Genomic DNA, 19,523 nt, shown 5'->3' with positions numbered 1-19,523 from the left:
GATCCTTTCCAGTTTCTCCACATCCTTTCTATGCATTGGTGACCAAAACTGGACACACTATTCCAACTGAGGCCTAACCAGCACCAAGTAGAGCGGTACTATCACTCCCATGCTAGGCCTCTGTTAATGCAACCAAAATTGCATTTGCTTTTTTTGCCAGAGCATCACATTGCTGACTCATGTTGAGGTTGTGATCCACCACAACTCCCAGATCTTTCTTAGCAGCGCTGCTGCCAAGCCAGTTATCCCCCATTCTGTATTCGTGCATTTGGTTTTTCTTCCCTAAGTGTAGCACCTTACATTTGTCTTTGTTGAATTTCATTTTGTTGTCTTTAGCCCAGTTCTCCAATTTATCAAGATCCCTCTGAATTTTAGCTTTATCCTCCAAAGTGTTGGCAGCCCCCCCCCCCCCACTTTGTGTCATCTTCACATTTGATCAGTATGCGCTCTATTCCTACATCCTGGTCATTGATACAGATGTTAAACAACACCGGACCCTAGGTAACCCATTCCAGTGCTTCACTACCCTCCTAGTGAAATAGTGTTTCCTAATATCCAAACTAGACCTCTCCCACTGCTCCTTGTTCTGTCATCTGCCACCACTGAGAACAGCCTTGCTCCATCTTCTTTGGAACCCCCCTTCAGATAGTTGAAGGCTGCTATCAAATCCCCCCTCACTCTTCTCTTCTGCAGATTAAATAAGTCCAGTTCCCTCAGCCTCTCCTCATAAGTCATGTGCCCCAACCCCCTAATCATTTTTGTTGCCCTCCGCTGGACGTTCTCCAATTTGTCCAAATCCCTTCCGTAGTGTGGGGACCAAAACTGGACACAATACTCCAGGTGTGGCCTCACCAGTGCTGAATAGTGGGGAATAATCACTTCCCTCGATCTGCTGGCAATACTCCTACTAATACAGCCCAATATGCCGTTGGCCTTCTTGGCAATGAGGGTACACTGCTGACTCATAACCAGCTTCTCATCCACTGTAATCCCCAGGTCCTTTTCTGCAGAACTGCTGCTTAGCCATTCGGTCCCTAGTCTGTAGCAGTGCATGGGATTCTTCCGTCCTAAGTGCAGAACTCTGCACTTGTCCTTGTTGAACCTCCTCAGATTTCTTTTGGCCCAATCCACCGTTTTCCCCATATTCACAGAGCCAGTTATCTCATCACAGAAGGCAATCAGGTTGGTCAGGCATGACTTGCCCTTGGTGAATCCATGTTGACTGTTCCTGATCACCTTCCTCTCCTCCAAGTGCTTCAAAATGGATTCCTTGAGTACCTGCTCAATGATTTTGCTGGGGACTGAAGTGAGACTGACCGGTCTCTAGTTCCCCGGGTTCTCTTTCTTCCCTTTTTTAAATATTTTTTTTTAATATGCTAACCCTAACCCTTTGCCCTCCTCTCAATTAAAAACATTAACAACTTCCTGAAATGGTAAAAAACAGAGTATCTGTTATAGGCCCCACCTCCTCAGCAGCCAGGTGAGAGGGACATGAGTGTTTTAAACAGCATTAATGTGTCAAGGAAATGATGTGAGGGTTTCCTTCCAGACATGGCAGAGCAGACCCACTCGCTGATGGGGCTAGCTGGGTGCATGCCAGCTCCGACTGTATTTTTTTTAAATGTATTATTTAGGTGAACTCAAATAGCTTTTCCTTATTCTCCCCTCCTCCTGAGGATCTCACTGATACCATTGGGCAGTTTGGCTCTGAGCATATTTCCTCTGGTTTCACTGTTATCCGTCCATGCTTTGTAAAGTGGGTGATTATTCAGGAGAGAAATATCCATCCCAAAGAGCTGCTGCCATCGTACCCCATCAGCCCTGGATTGCTAGGTCCAAAATCCCCTGTCCCTGCTCTTCCTGTTGGGCCCAAAAAGCAAAACCGCTGGGCCTGCGTGGTGCAAGATTTGGCAGTAGTGTCAGTGTGTTTGTGTCTCTCGCATGCGGTGCTCCACAGAGGCTGTATCTGAGATACAATTGAAAGGGTTTCCTGGGGCAGGATGAGGGTTTGGTCAATGAATCCTTGGCTCTCTAGAGCCACTGGCTGCCAAGAATGAGGTTCACAGTGGAGGCTGCTGCCACCCTTTAGTGTCTTAATTGGTGCTCACGGCTTGGGATTACACTCAGTCCCACCCCAGCGCTGCAGTCCTTACTCGATCAAAACTCCCAGAGAAAATACACCAGTGATTATGGAAATACTCCGCTCCCACAAGCCCCTGCACAAACACTAGGGCCAGGTCTACACTAACCCTCTAATTCGAACTAAGGTACGCAACTTCAGCTACGTGAATAACGTAGCTGAAGTTCGAAGTACCTTAGTTCGAACTTACCTCGGTCCACACGCGGCAGGCAGGCTCCCCCGTCGACTCCGCGGTACTCCTCTCGTCTAGCTGGAGTACCGCAGTCGACGGCGAGCACTTCCTGGTTCGACTTATCGCGTCCAGACAAGACGCGATAAGTCGAACCCAGAAGTTCGATCGCTCGCCGCCGAACTACCGGGTAAGTGTAGACCTACCCTAACTCATGTTAGTGACGGGGCAGACGGCATTTATGGTGGAGAAGGGAGTGAGATCAGGGAGGCCGTGTGCATGGCTCACCTCTGACATATGTTTTATGCTGGTGTAACTCCATTGACTTCGGGGGTGTTATTCTGACTTGTTCCACTGTGAGAGGAGAATCTAGCAGTAGAGGTTTAAAAATTAAAGCCCTGTAAACTAGAACGCTCCCATGGGTCTCCCAGGGTATCTGCAGCCTTACACCTTGTATCATCATTTGCTCTTGAGCAAAGTGACTGTAAAATGCCCATTCTGAGTCCGTGGAGTCTACACTCTGGCCCATGCAGCAGGTGAAAATTGGGCCTCGTACCTGTTGTTGCTGAGGACTTTTAATTCCAAGGATTTTTTTGGCTTTTAAAAATCGCGCTGTTGCTTATTCCAGATGAGCTAAGAAATGATGTGAGGATGCCATCCAGCAAGGTTCATCAATCCTTAGGGCCCTCCAAGATGCCTGAAGGATTCCAGAGCAAAGTTGTGGCCCCTCGTAATCCTAAACTTGTCAGAGAGGAAGAAAAGGCTGTTACTGTAAGTACCTAACACATGGCTAGAATATCCGATCAACATCAGCGGTGGGGAGGGACCCCATAGTGCCAGTTCCCGCCCCCCACCTTTCCCACAAAGAGGCGGAGGAGGTAATCCCCCCTTTTGTTTTGTCTTCTGACTTCAGGAAGCCACTTTTATGGGATCCAGGATCAATGGATGAGGAAGGGGTGGGTAAGAGGAAAGGAGTGGGAGGATTCTCATCAGCCCTCACCACAGACCTTGCAGTAAAGGAGAACCCCAGCACAACAGCCATCTCCTCAGAGTTTAAACTGGAAGCAGGTCCTTAACTAGTGGAGTGATTCCGGTGATTGGTGCAGTAGGAACTTGCTATGCAAGCCATAGCTTATGAGACTATTCCTCAACTCATCCCACCCTGCTGTAAGATCCAGCAGCCCTGGGGAATTTGCCTGGTGTAGGGGCTTCTCCAGCTGGCGCCAAGACACCATAATGGCCCTACACCTATCCCTGCACTAGCCCTTGGGGAATGTCAAGGATGATCTGGGAGAGAAGGGAGCCTGGCCTGAGTGCCACTGCACTCCAGCTATTCCTGGCTGATGTAGTAGCCCCTAAGTGCCTTTGGCAGCTGGGCATAAGTTTGGGTAGTCTTCAGGCTCCTGTAATCTGTGCCCGGGGTTGAACCAAGTCCAGAATAGAGGAATACAGAAATGACATCATGCCAGCTTGCCCTCTCATGAACCCTGTGCCAACCTCAGTTCCAGTGCAGGGATCCACTGGGCCACTGATTTCATGTCACGTGAAGTGAGGACTAATCACGTTATAAAGGGCTTGTAGGGTCGGGGTCAAACCCAGCCCCTTTTACCCACATGTTTAGTGAATGGGGTTTGCTGTTTGAGATAAGGTGAGCAGGATTCAGCCCAATGCTAGCTCATACCATGGAAACAGCTCTTTAGAGCTCCATCAAGAAGGCTATAAGGATAAAGCAAGATCAGACAACTGCTGATTAAAATTAGATGATCTAAACTTGGGCCATTCCTCTTTCCTTGAACCTTGTCGCTCCATTTCTTTTATGCTTTGCCTTGACAATTCCCTCAGAGAAGTTGTCCCTACATGGGTCTTTGCGTGAGTATTGTGTAAAATTGTAGCCATGGGATTTTACAGGCTGTTTTCCTTTCAAGTCACGTGCTTGAGCCAGCAAAGTTAAAGGAACACCCCCCCACCCCCAACAAATCAAATTCCTCAGCCAGATGTCATTTCCAATCATGGCTGACAGAGAGACAAACAGGGCGGAATCTCTCAGGTAGTGCATGTATATTCCGCTCGGTATAATTAATTTACCAGTTTTAAATATTTCAGCAGGGAACTTAGTGGAGTTCCAGGACTGCCCTAATGGCTGAGAACACAAATTATTTATCAGCGGCACTGTAACAAGAAAAGCCATTTATATAGCTCTGGCTCCTGTTGTTTTGAATTGCAGCTGACTCCATCTGCCTTCCTAAAGGAGATGTCTCTTACTACGGAGCAGAAGCTGGCTAGTACTCATGAGATGCGGCCACCTCGGATTATTGAGCTTTTAGACATGAGTGAAACCTCCCATCAAAAGGTAGCACTTCCCTGCCCTTCCTTCCAGCTCCCTTTTTCTTTCTATTTGATGTGATGTTTACAGTGATGCAGTACATGGGATTCAACTTGTTTAAATCCTGCACACACTGGGCCTGACTGTCCTCTCAGTCACTGATTTCAATGGAGCTACTCCTAGTTTACACTGGTGTAAGTCAGAGGGGTCTCAGGCTCCATGTTTTTTGCGGTCAGAGGGCCAGATTCTGATCTTGTTTCCACCAGTATGAATGCAGAGAATTCAGTTGAAATGAATGGAGTTTGTCTGGATTTTCATTTCTTCTTCTTTGAGTGATGGTCTCTATATGTATTCCAATCATGGGTGCACATGTGTGCCATGCGCCAGAGCTGGAAGGTTTTCATAACAGTGACTGTTGACTCGCATGTGCATCATGCGTTTCCCCAAGCTCTCTAGCATTGGAACTGGTGGTGCAGTGTCTATCACCGGTGGTGAGTGCACCTTCCAGCACTTCCCATGCTTTGGACCTGGCAGTTGTGGACAGGTAAGAAGAAAAAGGATCCAGCGGCCCTGTCAATGGCCCCGGTACCCGCCGGCCCTGTGCCGTCTCCTGCATTTGCACCGCCTATCCCACTGCTATTTCCGAGACCTTCAGTGCAGCTGTCTCCAGGGACCCCACCACGGTCTTCAGCAGCCTCCAGAGGCACTCCTCGGACCCCTGGCGGTCTGGAGCCCTTTCTCTCCATGGAGGAACTGGAGCTTCCCATACCCACCTTTGCCACTGCTCTCTGGCCCATCACTGTGGAGACAAGTTGGTCCTGCTCCAGCTGGAGAGGGTCATGCCCACACTACACCATGGTCCGTCCGCACTGCTGGCTCCCCCGCTGCCGAAGGCATCTTTGGACTCCGAGGGCTTTTCTGAACCAGAGCCGACATTTTCTCCAATATCCAGGCACAGCTCTGACTCTTGCTCCCAACTGCCTCCACTACTCCTCTGCGGTGTCATAGTTTCACATTGCCAACTATCAGACTCTGCTAGCGAAATACAATTTTAACACCTACACTTGCAGAGTTCAAGGACAATCTACCCCAAGACCAGCAGCAGCAATTGCAGGCGCTGGTGGATGAAGGGCACTTGTAGATGAAGTCAGCCTCCAAATGGTGGTCAATGCAGCTGACACATCCTCGTGCTCACTTGCCAAAGGCGTCCTCATGCACTGCGAGTCCTGGGTACAGTCCTCTGGTTTCCCTCGAGAGGTACAAATGACCACAGAGGACCTCCCCTTTTACGAGGACAAGTTGTTCTATGCTAAGACTGACGAGCACCATCACTCGTTAAAGGATTCGAGGGCTACGCTGGGGATCTATACTCCAGCCGTCAGCACAAACAGCAGCTCCAAGAATTCCACCCCCGGCCATATGCACCCTACCCGCTGTACTAGCAGCGGCACCAGGAACCCCCACGCCAGCACCACCAGTCCCAGCGTCAGCGACCCATGACCTCAGCCACAGCCATTTCCTCGACTCTCACCCACCGGCAACCCAAGGCACACTTCTGATGTGTCAGTTGAGAGCTGCGAACCCTCCCCCTTGCCATCTGTGGCCCCACACATCTTCTTTGGGGGCCGTCTTGCCCTATTCACCCACAACTGGGACAAGATCACCATGGACCGTGGGGTCCTGGAAATAATCCACCATGGACACTCCATAAAATTTCTATCATTTCCCTCACCCCACCCCCACCCAGACACCTCCAGGGGACCCTCCCCATCAGTGCCTTGTCCAACAAGAGGCCGAAGCTCTTCTTGCAACAGGCGCCATAGAGACCGAAGGCTTCTACTCCCCTTACTTCCTCATCCCCAAGAAGGATGGAAGTGCTGCCCCATTCTAGACCTGTGCATACTAAATAGCTTTATCCGAAAGTCCAAATTATGTATGGTGATGCTGGCTTCTATTATCCCCTTCCTCTCCCCCCCACTGGGGCCTGGTTCTCAGCCCTTGACATGAAGGATTGTGTTCAGGTTACGGGGAACCAGATGAACTAATTCGGATGGGGCCAGGCACTATTTCTCTCACCAGGCGTCAGGCCAAGGTGAGGATACTGGGAATCAGGCAGGTCACAGTACATAGAGCTGGGCGAGCATTCCAGGCTGCAGCCAGGTAGAGCCCAATTGTGCAGATAACTTCCTGTGCCTTCCTTTGGGTTTAAATAGGAAGCTCTGACCAATCAGATGTCCCATTGTTTCTCCAGTCAGGGCCTAGGGGAGGCCTTCCTGATATAGGTTCAGGTTTCATGGTCTCTCCGTAGGTTGTTTAGTACCAAGCTGCTGGGTAAGACAGGGAGGTGAACCCAGGTTGGAGACCTTCAGGGTCATGATACCATGGAGGTTGCATAGGGGAATGCACCTTCTGACAGCTTGGATGCATGCTCAGCAGGATAAACGTTTAAACTTGGTTTCTTGCTCACTATGTAATACCTATTCCAAGAGGATACATTACTGAAGTGTTCTACAGAACAGAAAATCCCCAGCCGAAACCTGTAACAAATTGGTTGAGAACTATCCTAAATAGCACAGGAAACTTGGAACATATCCAAACTCCAGGGACCAGAAATAATTGACAGCACACACTGACAATCCTCCCCCACCCATGGAGGAAAACCTGGCCCCACTAGTCAATGGCAAAACTCCCATTGACTTCAGTGGGGCCAGGATTTCATCACGCAAGCCTTCTCTGTCTAGACCAGTGGTTTTCAACCTGTAGTCTGTGGGTCCGCAGACCATGTCTAAGATTTCCACAGAGGTCTGCACCTCCATTTGAAATTTTTTAGGAGTTCACAAATGAAAAAAGGTTGAAAACTACTGGTCTAGACTCAGATGTCCCTCAAGGGTCTTGGTGCAGGATGCCTCTTTATTAGAATGTGGAGATGGTACCTGCCTAGACAGATTAAAATATTTAGGGTAACCTAAGAATCTCCTCCTAATATGTGCTGCTTTGCCCCACAACCCCCTGTTCTTTGTGTCAGTGCACGTTGCTGGACATGCTCAAAGAACAGCGTGAAACAACACAGGCTTGAAAGGACAAAGTTGAGTACTCCTTGCTCCGGTTTAAAACTCACCAGAAAAGATTATGTAACCAAAGTTCTGTCCTCATTCAAATCCTCCAGTGACACCAAGGTAATGTGAAATCATATAGCCTTGTCCTCTGTCATCTTTTGTTGAACTCTGAACAGCTGCTGCATTGCTTCTCTCGGTCGCCTTCCTTACTGACAGTAAAAATCTCTGCCCTCTAGTCTCCTGGGCCAGATCTTCAAAGGCATTTAAGTACCTTACTCCCATAGGATCCTCCCAGATCCTCAAAGGCATTTAGGCACATAACTTCCATGGGATCCCCAAAGGCATTTAGGTGCCTAATTCCCATGCCTTACTCCTATGCAAGTTAGGCATTTTAAATATCTGAGGATCTGGACCCTGATGTCTTTATATCCGGGTGAATGCAGGCTATAAAGTCAATGGGCAACAATCATCTCTAGAGTATCTCCATTGGGGTCCTCTGTAAATTCATTGATCTCAGTTGTTCCACGGCTCTTTTGGGGAGTGTTCACTGCAAACCTTATATAATTGCTTATAGAGATGGTCTAGCTTGCATCCTGCTAAAGAGCAATGCAGAATTTGCATTCATGACCCCATTCCTCCCAGCATTTCTGTGTCTACTTACTGAGTGTCTCTTTACATCTTTAGTTCTCTTCAGTTGACCTGGAGCAGAGCTTGTTTCAGCCCTTCCCATCAGAGGTGGTATTTCAGAACTATGCCCCTTGTGAGATCTATGAAGTCCCGCTGATTCTGAGGAACAATGACAAGGTAAGAGCCATCACTTGGACCTTTACCAGTCTATGGTGTTGTCTAATTTCTGTAGGTTGTGTACTGCACTGATCACCGTGTTATCAGCTCAGTGTTGGAGCACGACATACAATAAGATGCTTCTGATAGCTATAGTTACAAAGTGACTGTAACCTACCTGCTAAATTTGTGCACCTAAGTGCCTGATGCTTCAGTGTGTAGCACACACATTTTTCTGCATCTTAAAACTCTGATTTGTTGATGCAAATGGATCTTGCACCCCTATCCTGGGTACTTAGATGTTTAACTACTGCACTGGAAGGCATAAATGCCAGTTGACATTGAAAGGCTTCATGTGAAGGTGTGAGCCTGAAAATCAAACTTTCAGACTGACTAGGTCTAATCTTTCTCATTTGTGTGACCTGCTTTGTGACTGTGTTGCCTAAGGGGGGTAGTATTTGGATTAGGATCCAAATTAGGTTTACTCTGGGTTAAGGGGCCAAAGCTGAGTTAGGGCAAGGTTTGTGTTTGATGGTGCCAAAATTTCATGAATTGTTCTGAACCAGGGTCCAAATGTCGCTCTGGTGGAAGGAGGTGCAAGCTCATTGTCTCCATTGGGGGCTGTTCCTCTGACACCAGGACTGGAACAGGCCCCGGGACTGGGAGAGGAGTCTCTTTCTGGTATTTGGATCTACAACCCAAGCCAAAGGAGCAGGTTCAGTGTGGGGATAGGCTCAGAACCGCCTTTTCTCCTGAAATCCAAAGGGAACCCGTTCTTAGGGTTTGGGTTTGGCCTGTCCTTGCTGTAGCTGCCCCGCACAGTGAGAAAATACCATTTATAAAGTGGTGGTAAACAGCTCCCTGCTCCCTTGATGTAGGCCCTTATCCTTTGATGTGCCAAGTGCCCATTTTTATGACTTTTTAAAGCTCACCTCTTCCTTTTCAAGGCTAATTTCGTCCTCCTTTTTGGTCCCCTTTGTTGACATGGGCCTTGACAGGAAGTGCAGGACATCTTAGGCTTGCCATGTGATGAACTGAAAGAAGAGTTTCCTGCTTGCTGATAACACTCACCCATACACCTCTCATTCCATGGACTCTGCTTAGTCTCTGCTTGAACCACGCAGAGGGGCCTTGTCTCAACCCAGGGAAGATGGAAGTCTTGGGAGGGGTTCTTGGCTCGCTCCTCCTTTGTGTCCCCGCTCATGGAGGGGTCTGTTCCAAAGTAGTTAGCCCGATTAAGAACCACTTTTGGTGATTTCCTTCCTTTGGAGAGCTATGTTTCTAAGGTGGTGCCAGAGTGTTCCGGGCTTCAGCCTTGCACATGCTGTGGCCTTCTCTGTCCTCCCATGGCCAGGGAACAACAGCACGAGCCCATGTGGCCAGAAGGCTCAATTCCTGCCAGTAATTTCCTCTTTGCAGCATTCCCAGTACGGCTTCTCTGCTACTCGCAGCTAGTTTGCAGCATGCCTGACTGATCAGCCGTACTCTGACTACACCCACCACATGTTCCCTGCCTGCCTACTAAGTGATGGATTGGCATGAAGCAAGAGCATCCTGGCTCTGGTCAAGACCTTTTTTAACCTTGTGCTTTAGATGCCAACATTCTTTTTGGGGTTCCACCAGGCCCCCTGGGGTCAGCAGGTTACCATGCTGCTGTGTAGTGACTCCTAGGGTGTCTCAGCTCATCTTCCCCTGGTCTGCAAATGCTCCGTGTTGACAGGTGTCTTCTATTTTACTCAAGAATTGTCACAGTGGGGCCCCAGCCCTGGTGTCCTCATCCCTGCTTGTTAATGTCAGGATTGTTCACTTGGATTGTTTCTTAAAATAGGTGATTTCCTTCACGCTTATTCCCTCTCTGTAATTAATATGATCTCTTCACATTGATGTAATCCGTTTACCAGCCTCTGTCTCTGCATCATTACTCAACTGGGGACGGATGAGTCAGCCTCAGCTCACATAGGCTCTCCCTCCCCTTTGAAGTGTTCCCGATTTGTACGGGGCCAAATCACTGCGCCAGCAATGCACCTCACTGAATGACTCCGAAGTCAGCTGACCCTACTGGATGATGTGGAGCTGCTGGGGGTGGGGAATTAGGCAGAGGAGCTCCCTTCCCCTGCCCATAGCAGCCCTGTCTCAATCCTGACTCTGTCTGTCAGTCCGTGATGTGGCAGAAGTCCGTGCCACCCTAGGGCTGCCTCTCCTGCATGGGGAAGGGAGAGTTCCAGGTATTGTGTTACAGGAGAGGCTGGGTTGGTGGGAGTTGCTGGAGGAGATTCTCCCATACCCTGTGATTTCCTTCGGGGAGATCTTCCTCCCAATGGCCTCTTCTCCTCTCCCCACTGACAATCCTGTTTCAGAGCTGTGTTTCTTGAGCCATGTGGCCTGTTCATGCCTCCTGGCTGTCACTCACCTGGGGAGGAACCTGTCTGCTTCCCTCTGGGACAACAGCATGGCATTGCCTACCTGACGTCTTCCCCCACCACCCGATTGCCAATAGACATAGGGCTGGGCTTAGCCTGTGACTGGTCCAGCTCAGGATACCCAGACATGCTTGTGGCTGCAAAGCCTCCCCATTGCATGTGGTTGCTATGCGCTCTGCTCCCCAGACTCTCTCGCTGGGCCCAGAACTGACCCACAGTTTGTAATGTTAGTCTCTTTTGAGAGGTGAGTTAGTAACATATGCAGTCTCTGCATTGAACTGACATGTCTTATCAATCACTAAGAGCAAGTACAGGGACTGATTCCCCTCTCACATACACTGGGGTAAAATGAAATCAGTCCAGAACTGCTCATTGAAATCAGAAATGGGAACAGACTGACTTACCGGCAGCAGCAGAATGCCTTTTAATTGCATGCTTATGAACAGATTTCAGAAGCCCTCTCAGTGCCACGCCTTTTCTGAGGGGAGTGGCTCTGTTTTACCTTCAGAGCGCTCACACAGTGTCTGCCTTTGCTTGAAATAACTTTGTGATCATTTTGAGATTTCCCTGAGAGGAGTGGGAGGGGGGAGGCAGTTGAAAGATCTCAGCAATTTTGAATCATTGATTTATAATCAGGGCTGAAAAGGGAGAAAATGAGGACTTGAAATTTCAGCAGAGAATAAGCTTGCTTGAAGGAGGTGTATGCCGGAAAGAATCCCATGGGAAAAGATAGTGAGAAGGAGGGAGAAAGTGAGCTGAATTAGAAAGTGTTCCAGGATGCCCCAGGGTTTTGTTTGGCAAAGTGTGAAAAGTAATCAGAGATCCAGTCCTGTAAGGAAAAGGCATATTAGTGATAAACCTTCAGGTGCAAGGAGGATGGAAAAGTGTATAGGAGAGAGTGGAAAGGAACAAATCCTTCTCCAGCTCTAATTGTAAAATACGACAGATCAGAGGATGAAATGAAGCCTGCCCGAGAGTAATGGCTAACGAGAAGCTCTGCTGTTATGGAGGCAGTAGGAGGTCGTGGAAGGAGTCCTAGGGCCTCCTGGGGCAATTTGATGACAGGAATACTAGGAATACTGCGGGAAATGCTGTGTTGACAAGGGAGGCTAAAGGGAACTAGTGCTAGAGAGTGTCCCAGGAGAGGAGAAAGATGCTGTGAGGAGCTTAGGGCTACATTCATTTTGGTAGTGGAGGAATATTGGAAATATGGCTGAGCCGTGACACGTGGATTCCCAAAACAAAAGGGAAGGAGCTTCCTCGAGAGATTGTGTATGATCTACAGTATAATCCCAATTTTTACTTGGGTTGACCCTACCTGTATACACTTCTCCAACAAACCCTGCCTCAGTTCCCCTCTTCGACCACTTCTCTGCTGCATTCCCCTACAGTTGTCCTTTGGAGGACAGGCATACCATTGCAACAGCACTACTTCAGAGTGATGTAGATGTGGCAGCAAATGATGTTCATCTTTGCCAAATACCAGCCAGCAGACAAAGAGTTAACTCTTCTTTTTAAGTGGAAAAGAACGTCTGCATAAATATTTCTGCAGCTCCCAGCTGCAACTTGTACAGTTGCAGCTGGGGAGGTATAGTTATGGGAGGGAGGGAGAGACTGTGTGTGAATGAGACAGTGTGGAATTGTTGTTCCAAAATGAATCTGTTTTGGAAGCTAGTGAGACCTCAGTGAGACAGCACTGGTGTAATAGGGACCCTGACACATACTGTAGCATTAACAGTCGTGAAGATTCCACATGCATCTTTGCTGTATTTTAATACCACAAGGATGTTGTTAATAAACCCCCAAAAGATGCCCTTACATTTTAATTTGACTATTTTTGTAAATAGTTTTCATTGTATAAATGTAACAAGACACTCCAGCGGTTAGTTTAGAATGTTTTATCTCTAGTTTTCAGATCTCTGAATTGACAGTTGCACACAATGCACTTGTGATTATAACTCTGCTCTGCTTTGTGAAAATCAAGTTCAAGGCACCGAGTATTCCGAATGTGGCCTCTCTAATATTTTAAATACAGAGGTGGAATGATTTAGTCCATCTTTATTGCTGCTATTTATACATTGTAAAATTGCTTTCTTTTTCTCTGGCTCTTTCTGAGCAGTGCTTAGAGAGGCTTTCATTGTTTGTTCTGCAGAAAATGCTTCTGTACATTTATTTTATTAGAGAATAGATTACACAGGACTTTTGTACACAATTTACAGCTAGCCTTCCACAAGGTATAATTGAAGGATTCAGGATCATCTGCATTTACAGTGATGATGACCATCAGTGATTGGTTACTGGTCTGATCACATGTGGAAATCCCTATGTTCCTAAGCATGAATTGGATTTTGTGGCATATTTGTGAAGCTCTTCCAGCTTGTCAGTTAAAATTTTTCATTTGAGTTTCTCTCAGTGGTAGATTTCATGCTTTAGGCTTGCTGCGCCAATACCAGTAAACCTCTGTTTGTTTTCTATTTGCTTCCAGTATCATGAAGGGCAGCTCTCATTGCAAAATGCCATGCAAGGATTCCTGTGTGTTAACAAGATACTCGGGAATCTGGCTCCACTGAGCTTTAACTGCCGTCTGGTTATGAACTTACCAACCAGCAGAATCTTCTGAAAGAAGTCATGCCAGTTTTTAATAATGAAACTGGAATACAAGTCAAGGACAGTAACATAGCCTGAGGCAGGAAACACACTAAGGTAGCATTCCCCCTAAAGAACAGAATAAACAGATCATAGAATCATAGAATATCAGAGTTGGAAGGGACCTCAGGAGGTCATCTAGTCCCACCTCCTGCTCAAAGCAGGACCAACCCCAACTAAGTCATCCCAGCCAGGGCTTTGTCAAGCCTGACCATAAAAACCTCTAAGGAAGGAGATTCCACCACCTCCTAGTGAAAAAGTTTTCCCTAATATCCAACCTAAACCTCCCCCACTGCAACTTGAGATCGTTACTCCTTGTTCTGTCATCTGGTACCACTGAGAACAGTCTAAATACATCCTCTTTGGAACCCCCTTTCAGGTAGTTGAAAGCAGCTATCAAATCCCCCCTCATTCTTCTCTTCTGCAGAGTAAATAATCCCAGTTCCCTCAGCCTCTCCTCATAAATCATGTGCTCCAGCCCCCTAATCATTTTTGTTGCCCTCCGCTGGACTCTTCCCAATTTTTCCACATCCTTCTTGTAGTGGGGGGCCCAAAACTGGACACAGTACTCCAGATGAGGCCGCACCAATGCCGAATAGAGGGGAATGATCACGTCCCTCGATCTGCTGGCAATGTCCCTACTTATACAGCCCAAAATGCCATTAGCCTTCTTGGCATGCCCAAGGGGAAACCAAGTAACCACAATCTTTCTTTAGACAGTCAGTAACTCTCTGCTTCTGACTTCCCACTCTTTGGGCTTTTGTGACTCTTCTCCTCTCATTCTCTTCAGCTGTTCCTTTGTCAACTCTTGGGTGGTTCTTCCTCCGTCTCTTCTGATGTCAGTCAGTGCCTTCCCAAGGCTGTCTTGCTCCCTTCCTTCTCCCTCTGCTCCTCATCCCTAGATGAACTCCTTTGTTCTCACAGCTCCAGTTACTTATATGTATGCTGAGGATTCCTTGATTGTCTACTTCCTTTTGCTTGCCCAGTTGACTATGTGGCAACTTTCTTTGGAACAGAAAAACCCTACCAAAGTTAAAGACTCCACTGCACACACTTCCCCCCCCCCCCCCGGGGAGAGGATGAGAGAACAAACAACATGTGACAATGTTAATCGTTGCTTAATGCACTACTGGAAGGTGTCCCCCTCTGGCTCCCTGCTTTTGACCCTGTGACCCTCACTCTCATCCCTGTCTTATCATTTGTTGCCCCCCCCCCGGAATTGTTTGAGATCTAGGTCTGGTAGCGCCTCTCCTTAGGTTGGGGGAGGGGCCTTTAGATGTGGGCAGGTTCATGCACACCTATCCCCAGATGCTCAATAGGTACTGGAAGGTGCTTAGGTACTATGGTGATGAGCGCAGTGCAAGAGCCAACATTGAATAGAATAAATGGCCCACTGCCAACTCAAACTCAACACATCCAAAAAGTTTAATGTCTCTCCATTTCTCCTATAATCAACTAATTGCACTTAACCTTTAGGGAGCACTTTCCATCTTTAGATCACAAAGTGCTTTACAAAGGTGGCTAAGGATCAATATCCCCATTTGATGACTAGGATGATTTCTTTCTCTTTGCCCTTCCATGCGGATTGCATAATCTTATATTTTACATGTCTCCTACAGATTCCCCGGTTGGTGAAAGTCATCCTGGAGAGTTCTCCTTACTTCAGAGTTATCAGTCCCAATGATGTGGGTCACAAAGTAGCACCGGGCATGGCGTCTACCTTCCGCATCCTCTTCACTCCTGAGGAGAACAAGGTACCATCGCCACCCTTAAAGGGATCAGTGCCTTTTAAACATAGAATATGCACACAAGGGGCTAGATTTTGGCCAGTAAAACAGGTGTCAATCCAGAGTAACCTTTCTGATTTCAGTGGAGTTACTCTGGACCCAGCCTACTGTGATAGCAGTAGAGCACCCACTACTCCTTGGTGAAGGGATCCTTTAACAGACTGGACATTCCTTTTGCCTGTTGTTCTGTAATCTGCCAACCTATTTTCGGGGCTCTTTTCATCCTTCAACACCTAAGGGATTTAAGGTGTAACTCAGGGGTTCTCAAACTGGGGGCCGTGACCCCTCAGGGGGCACGAGGTTATTACATGGGGGGTCGTGAGCTGTCAGCCTCCCCCCCCAACCCCGCTTCGCCTCCAGCATTTATAATGGTGTTAAATATTTTAAATTTGGTTAAGTTTTTAATTTATAAGGGGGGGGTCACACTCAGCGGCTTGTTGCATGAAAGGGGTCACCAATACAAAAGTTTGAGAACCGCTGGACTGTAACTCCTATCAGAGAACACCTTAAGCACCTGTGGGCTGATAGATTATGCACCATACAATCAAACATAGGGCTTTCTGCATGACTGTACATATTCTGACTTACTGAGCCAATTATAAAGACCAACGCCTAAACTTTCAAAAGCAATCAGTGATTTTGGGGGCCCAACATGGGACCCTGGAAAGAGGCCTGATTTCCAGTGGAGGGATGCTCAGCACTTTCTGAAAATCTGGCAACTTTAAGGTATCTCAGGTTGGACACCGAAAAATGGAGACACTCAAGTTCGATAATTCTTTAGGCCTGAGGTTTTTTTTAACCAACCTGTGTATGTCTTGATTGTAGTCCATGTGCCACAGTTTGAAAATCACTGTTTTAGACTAACTGGCTAGGGACAGCGTGGAATTCTGGTATTTGATAGGCCACAGTTGGGATTACATTGCTGCTGTTTATTTCTCCTTTTTTATACGGGATCTGTATGTATGAGTGGGAAGACACATACACAGATGTTCAGTTATACCTGTAGGAATGCAATAGATTAGGGAAACCTATTCTTCATCTCTCCCTCTCCTCATTTTGGCCTGGGGAAAAGGAGATGATTTTTAAAAACTCTGTTTTTAGGCCTTACAGCTATGCTGCCCTGCAGACATTTGCCTGCTTACATTCCAGTTGTCAATCAGGGAGAGGAAGTGCTGCGTGTGTGGCAGAGAGCCGGCTTGGCACAGACAAACTGAGCTCTAGATTTTCTTCATTAAGAAGGCGCTCAGTGTGCTGCAAAGGGCTTAATGGTATTTCCTATCTGAAAGATTCTGTGCAGAACTAAATGGGTATATACATTCTCCCACTGTCATGTTATCTCTCTCATACACATGTTGTCCCAAACCCAGTGTTTCTCGCATCCTAGGATGGTATAGTGCCAACTGTAAAGAAGCGTCTTTTAATATTGGTTTGGCTGCCTCATTTAGCCCTGTACCATAATGATACCTAACAGCATCTGTGTCTACCTACTGGCATCTCACCATAGTATCTAGGCTCCTATACCATTCCTTTGCTGAGAGTGTACAAATAACATTGCTGTGCTAGTAGGGAGTGCTGTGATGCCAACGTTCGCTACTGTGATCTTGAGGCTTGTTGGGGCAGAAGAAGATGTCGCAGCTGGGAAGGGTCAGATGCGTGGCAGGTTGATTCTTAAAGAAATGCAGAGCACAGTTTTTACAGCATCCTAGTGCTAGTGCTAGTGCGGTCCCTCATTTAACCTGTCTTGAGATGGCAAGGTTAGGAACAGCTTTGTACTAGCCAGCGTTGGTGCACTAAGAGAGCTGAGGAGTTCGGTCCTCTCTTTGGACACAATTGGTCTCTTTTCTTGCGTTTGTTGGTAGGTTTTGGTTTCATTGTATTCCTTTTTTGTAATGTTTGGAAATGGAATGGTGTAATAAATGAAAATCCCCATGATCTGTATCCTGTTCCCCAGCAACATGGGCCTGTGAAATAATCAGTTTTCCTCTGACAGGACTTAGAAGTTATTGAAAGTCATTAATGTTTGCAATAAAACTATGTTGGTATGGGGGGAAATTTTCAAGCGTGCCCAAGTGACTTAGGCTCCCAAGGCGGCCTCTCAAGCAGAAAGGGCCCATGTTATGTAGGGCTTTATAAATCAAACCCAGAACTTTAAATCCCTACATGGTTCAGCCCGATTCACCAGGTCCTAATGTTACGAATATGAAAAATGGTTCCTTAGAGTGATATTTTGAAAGCCATCTGCATTGTGCTTGCAGTTGTGTGCTTGCAAAGTAACACTGATGCACGCACCTTAGGCTCTGTACTTCGTACGTGCTAATGTATGGCCCACTTGTGCTCCCATGGTTGATCTTATGGGAGCAGGATCATGCCACTAGAATCCTTTTTTAAATAGGGGAAACTTCTTGATGCTGAAATACTCCAGTAAATTAAATTATGCCACTAGGACAAAATGTAGGTACCTGTTTGTTTGTGTGTGTGTGTGTATATATATATATATATATATATATATATATATATATATATATATATATATATACACACACACACAGAGTATATATTCAGTGCTTGTCCCTGTAATCCCTCTTCAGGCATATCACTTGTTTCAGCACACACACACACACAGATATATGATATGATATGATATGCTGAAGAGGGATTACAGGGACAAGCACTGAATTATCCCACTTTACGCTAATAAAAGTTCAGTTTCCATAAATTGGACATATGCATCTGTGACTCTTGGTTAAGTGTGGTACTTTAAAAAGCACTAGCCTTTCTCTATTTGAGATCTTTCCTGTTATTATTGGTTACCCGTAATTCTCTTGGCCTGAGTCTGATCTTACATACACTGGTTAACTCTGACTTCAGATGAGTCACTCCTGATTTACAGAGGTATAGCACAGAGCAGGATCAGGGCCTGTGTGTTCTAAAGAAAAGGAATTTGGGCGCTGTCAGTGGCTGGAATGCCATGTGCCATGTGGCTTCTTCCTGAGAAATGAGCATTTTCATATTATCTCTTAGCCCTCTGGTCTGCCACACAACTGGGCAGTCAGTAAATAAATAAATAGCTGATATGTATCTTTGTTTATTGGCATTTGCTTTATAAATATGAAATGCAAATCTTTCCACTTGGCAACAATTCCAATCCGTTCCTCTAATTGCTTCTAATTTACACTGCTGTGTTTTATGGCTCTGTTTGTTTAATGTGGGTGTTCTCGTTCTGTAATGTGTTCCAGGGTCCGCTTGTATTTCTGTCTGACAGGATCTGTCTAATTGGAAACCTTTGCCGAGCTGATGGGCAAATAAACAACGGACAGGAATCTTCACGTTTTACGTGTGTCCTTCTGGATTATTAATAGATTATGATAAAGGAAAATGAAAGGGAAAGCAAGAGGCATATAAAACCATTTTACAGCACAGTTTATTCAATCGTCCACTCCTACTCTTTGCACCATAACAATGCCACATTTTTCAGGCAATACCAGCTTAGACGGGAGAGTTTGCAAAATTCATTACTGCCGCCAGTGATGACTGAAGTAATGCTTGTTGATCAATATGAACTATGACAGGACAATGAGTTACTGAATTAGCAGAATTAATTCCTTTTAAAATTCAGTCCAGCCTGTTAGAGATGTTTTGTAGCATATTGAAGGCATTCCTAGTATATCTTCAGGGGCAGGGTTCCTGAAGGAAGCACTTAGGTTCACTTTGAGGAATGTCTTTCTGTAAAATTGAGTTGGGACCAAATTATCCCCTTATCAAGGACAAGGAAAACATAGTCCCTAATTGCAGAGTTAGTTCATTTGTGGGAGGGGGATGTCCCCCACACAGCAGAACTGTCATGGGGTATTTATGAGATCTCCAGAGTCTCTGCACTATTTTCCAGTACCCCACAGTCCTGCCTCCATGGAGCTGTGCTCCTCTACATTCTTGCCTGACTTTTAATTACATTGAAGTGGACCTGGTGATGTTCTTTGCAGCTGTCAAGGCTGATTCCCCACTCTGGCACTTCAAGTGCAGAAGGTGGGGGCCCGCAAAGATTTTAAAAATTAATACTGGCCACTCCAGGCTTGTATTAAACTCCCAAGGTTACAGCTTCTCTGACCTTGGATGGATAGATGCTGCCACCATCCAAGTGCAAAAAACACCTTTGAAACCAGGAAGGAGCACTTGGGAACTCCTTCCTGTGGGGTACCCTC

The 19,523-nt window shown here is 46.6% G+C and overlaps 1 protein-coding gene across 1 annotated transcript in view; it reads left to right on the top strand.

Moving 5' to 3' along the window:
• Positions 1-2,960: 2,960 nt before the first annotated feature.
• HYDIN (HYDIN axonemal central pair apparatus protein) overlaps positions 2,961-19,523 on the top strand; it is a 383,856-nt gene continuing 367,293 nt past the window's right edge. The window contains 4 exon segments of the mRNA XM_065416810.1: positions 2,961-3,080; positions 4,534-4,659; positions 8,373-8,492; positions 15,157-15,291. Of these exon segments, the coding sequence (XP_065272882.1) occupies positions 2,961-3,080; positions 4,534-4,659; positions 8,373-8,492; positions 15,157-15,291 (501 nt within the window).

The sequence above is a fragment of the Emys orbicularis genome, chromosome 14 (genome assembly GCF_028017835.1).
Source record: "Emys orbicularis isolate rEmyOrb1 chromosome 14, rEmyOrb1.hap1, whole genome shotgun sequence".
In the NCBI taxonomy this organism is placed as follows: domain Eukaryota; kingdom Metazoa; phylum Chordata; order Testudines; family Emydidae; genus Emys; species Emys orbicularis.
Note: the sequence above shows the minus strand (reverse complement) of the source record. Positions and strands in the feature narration are given on the sequence as shown.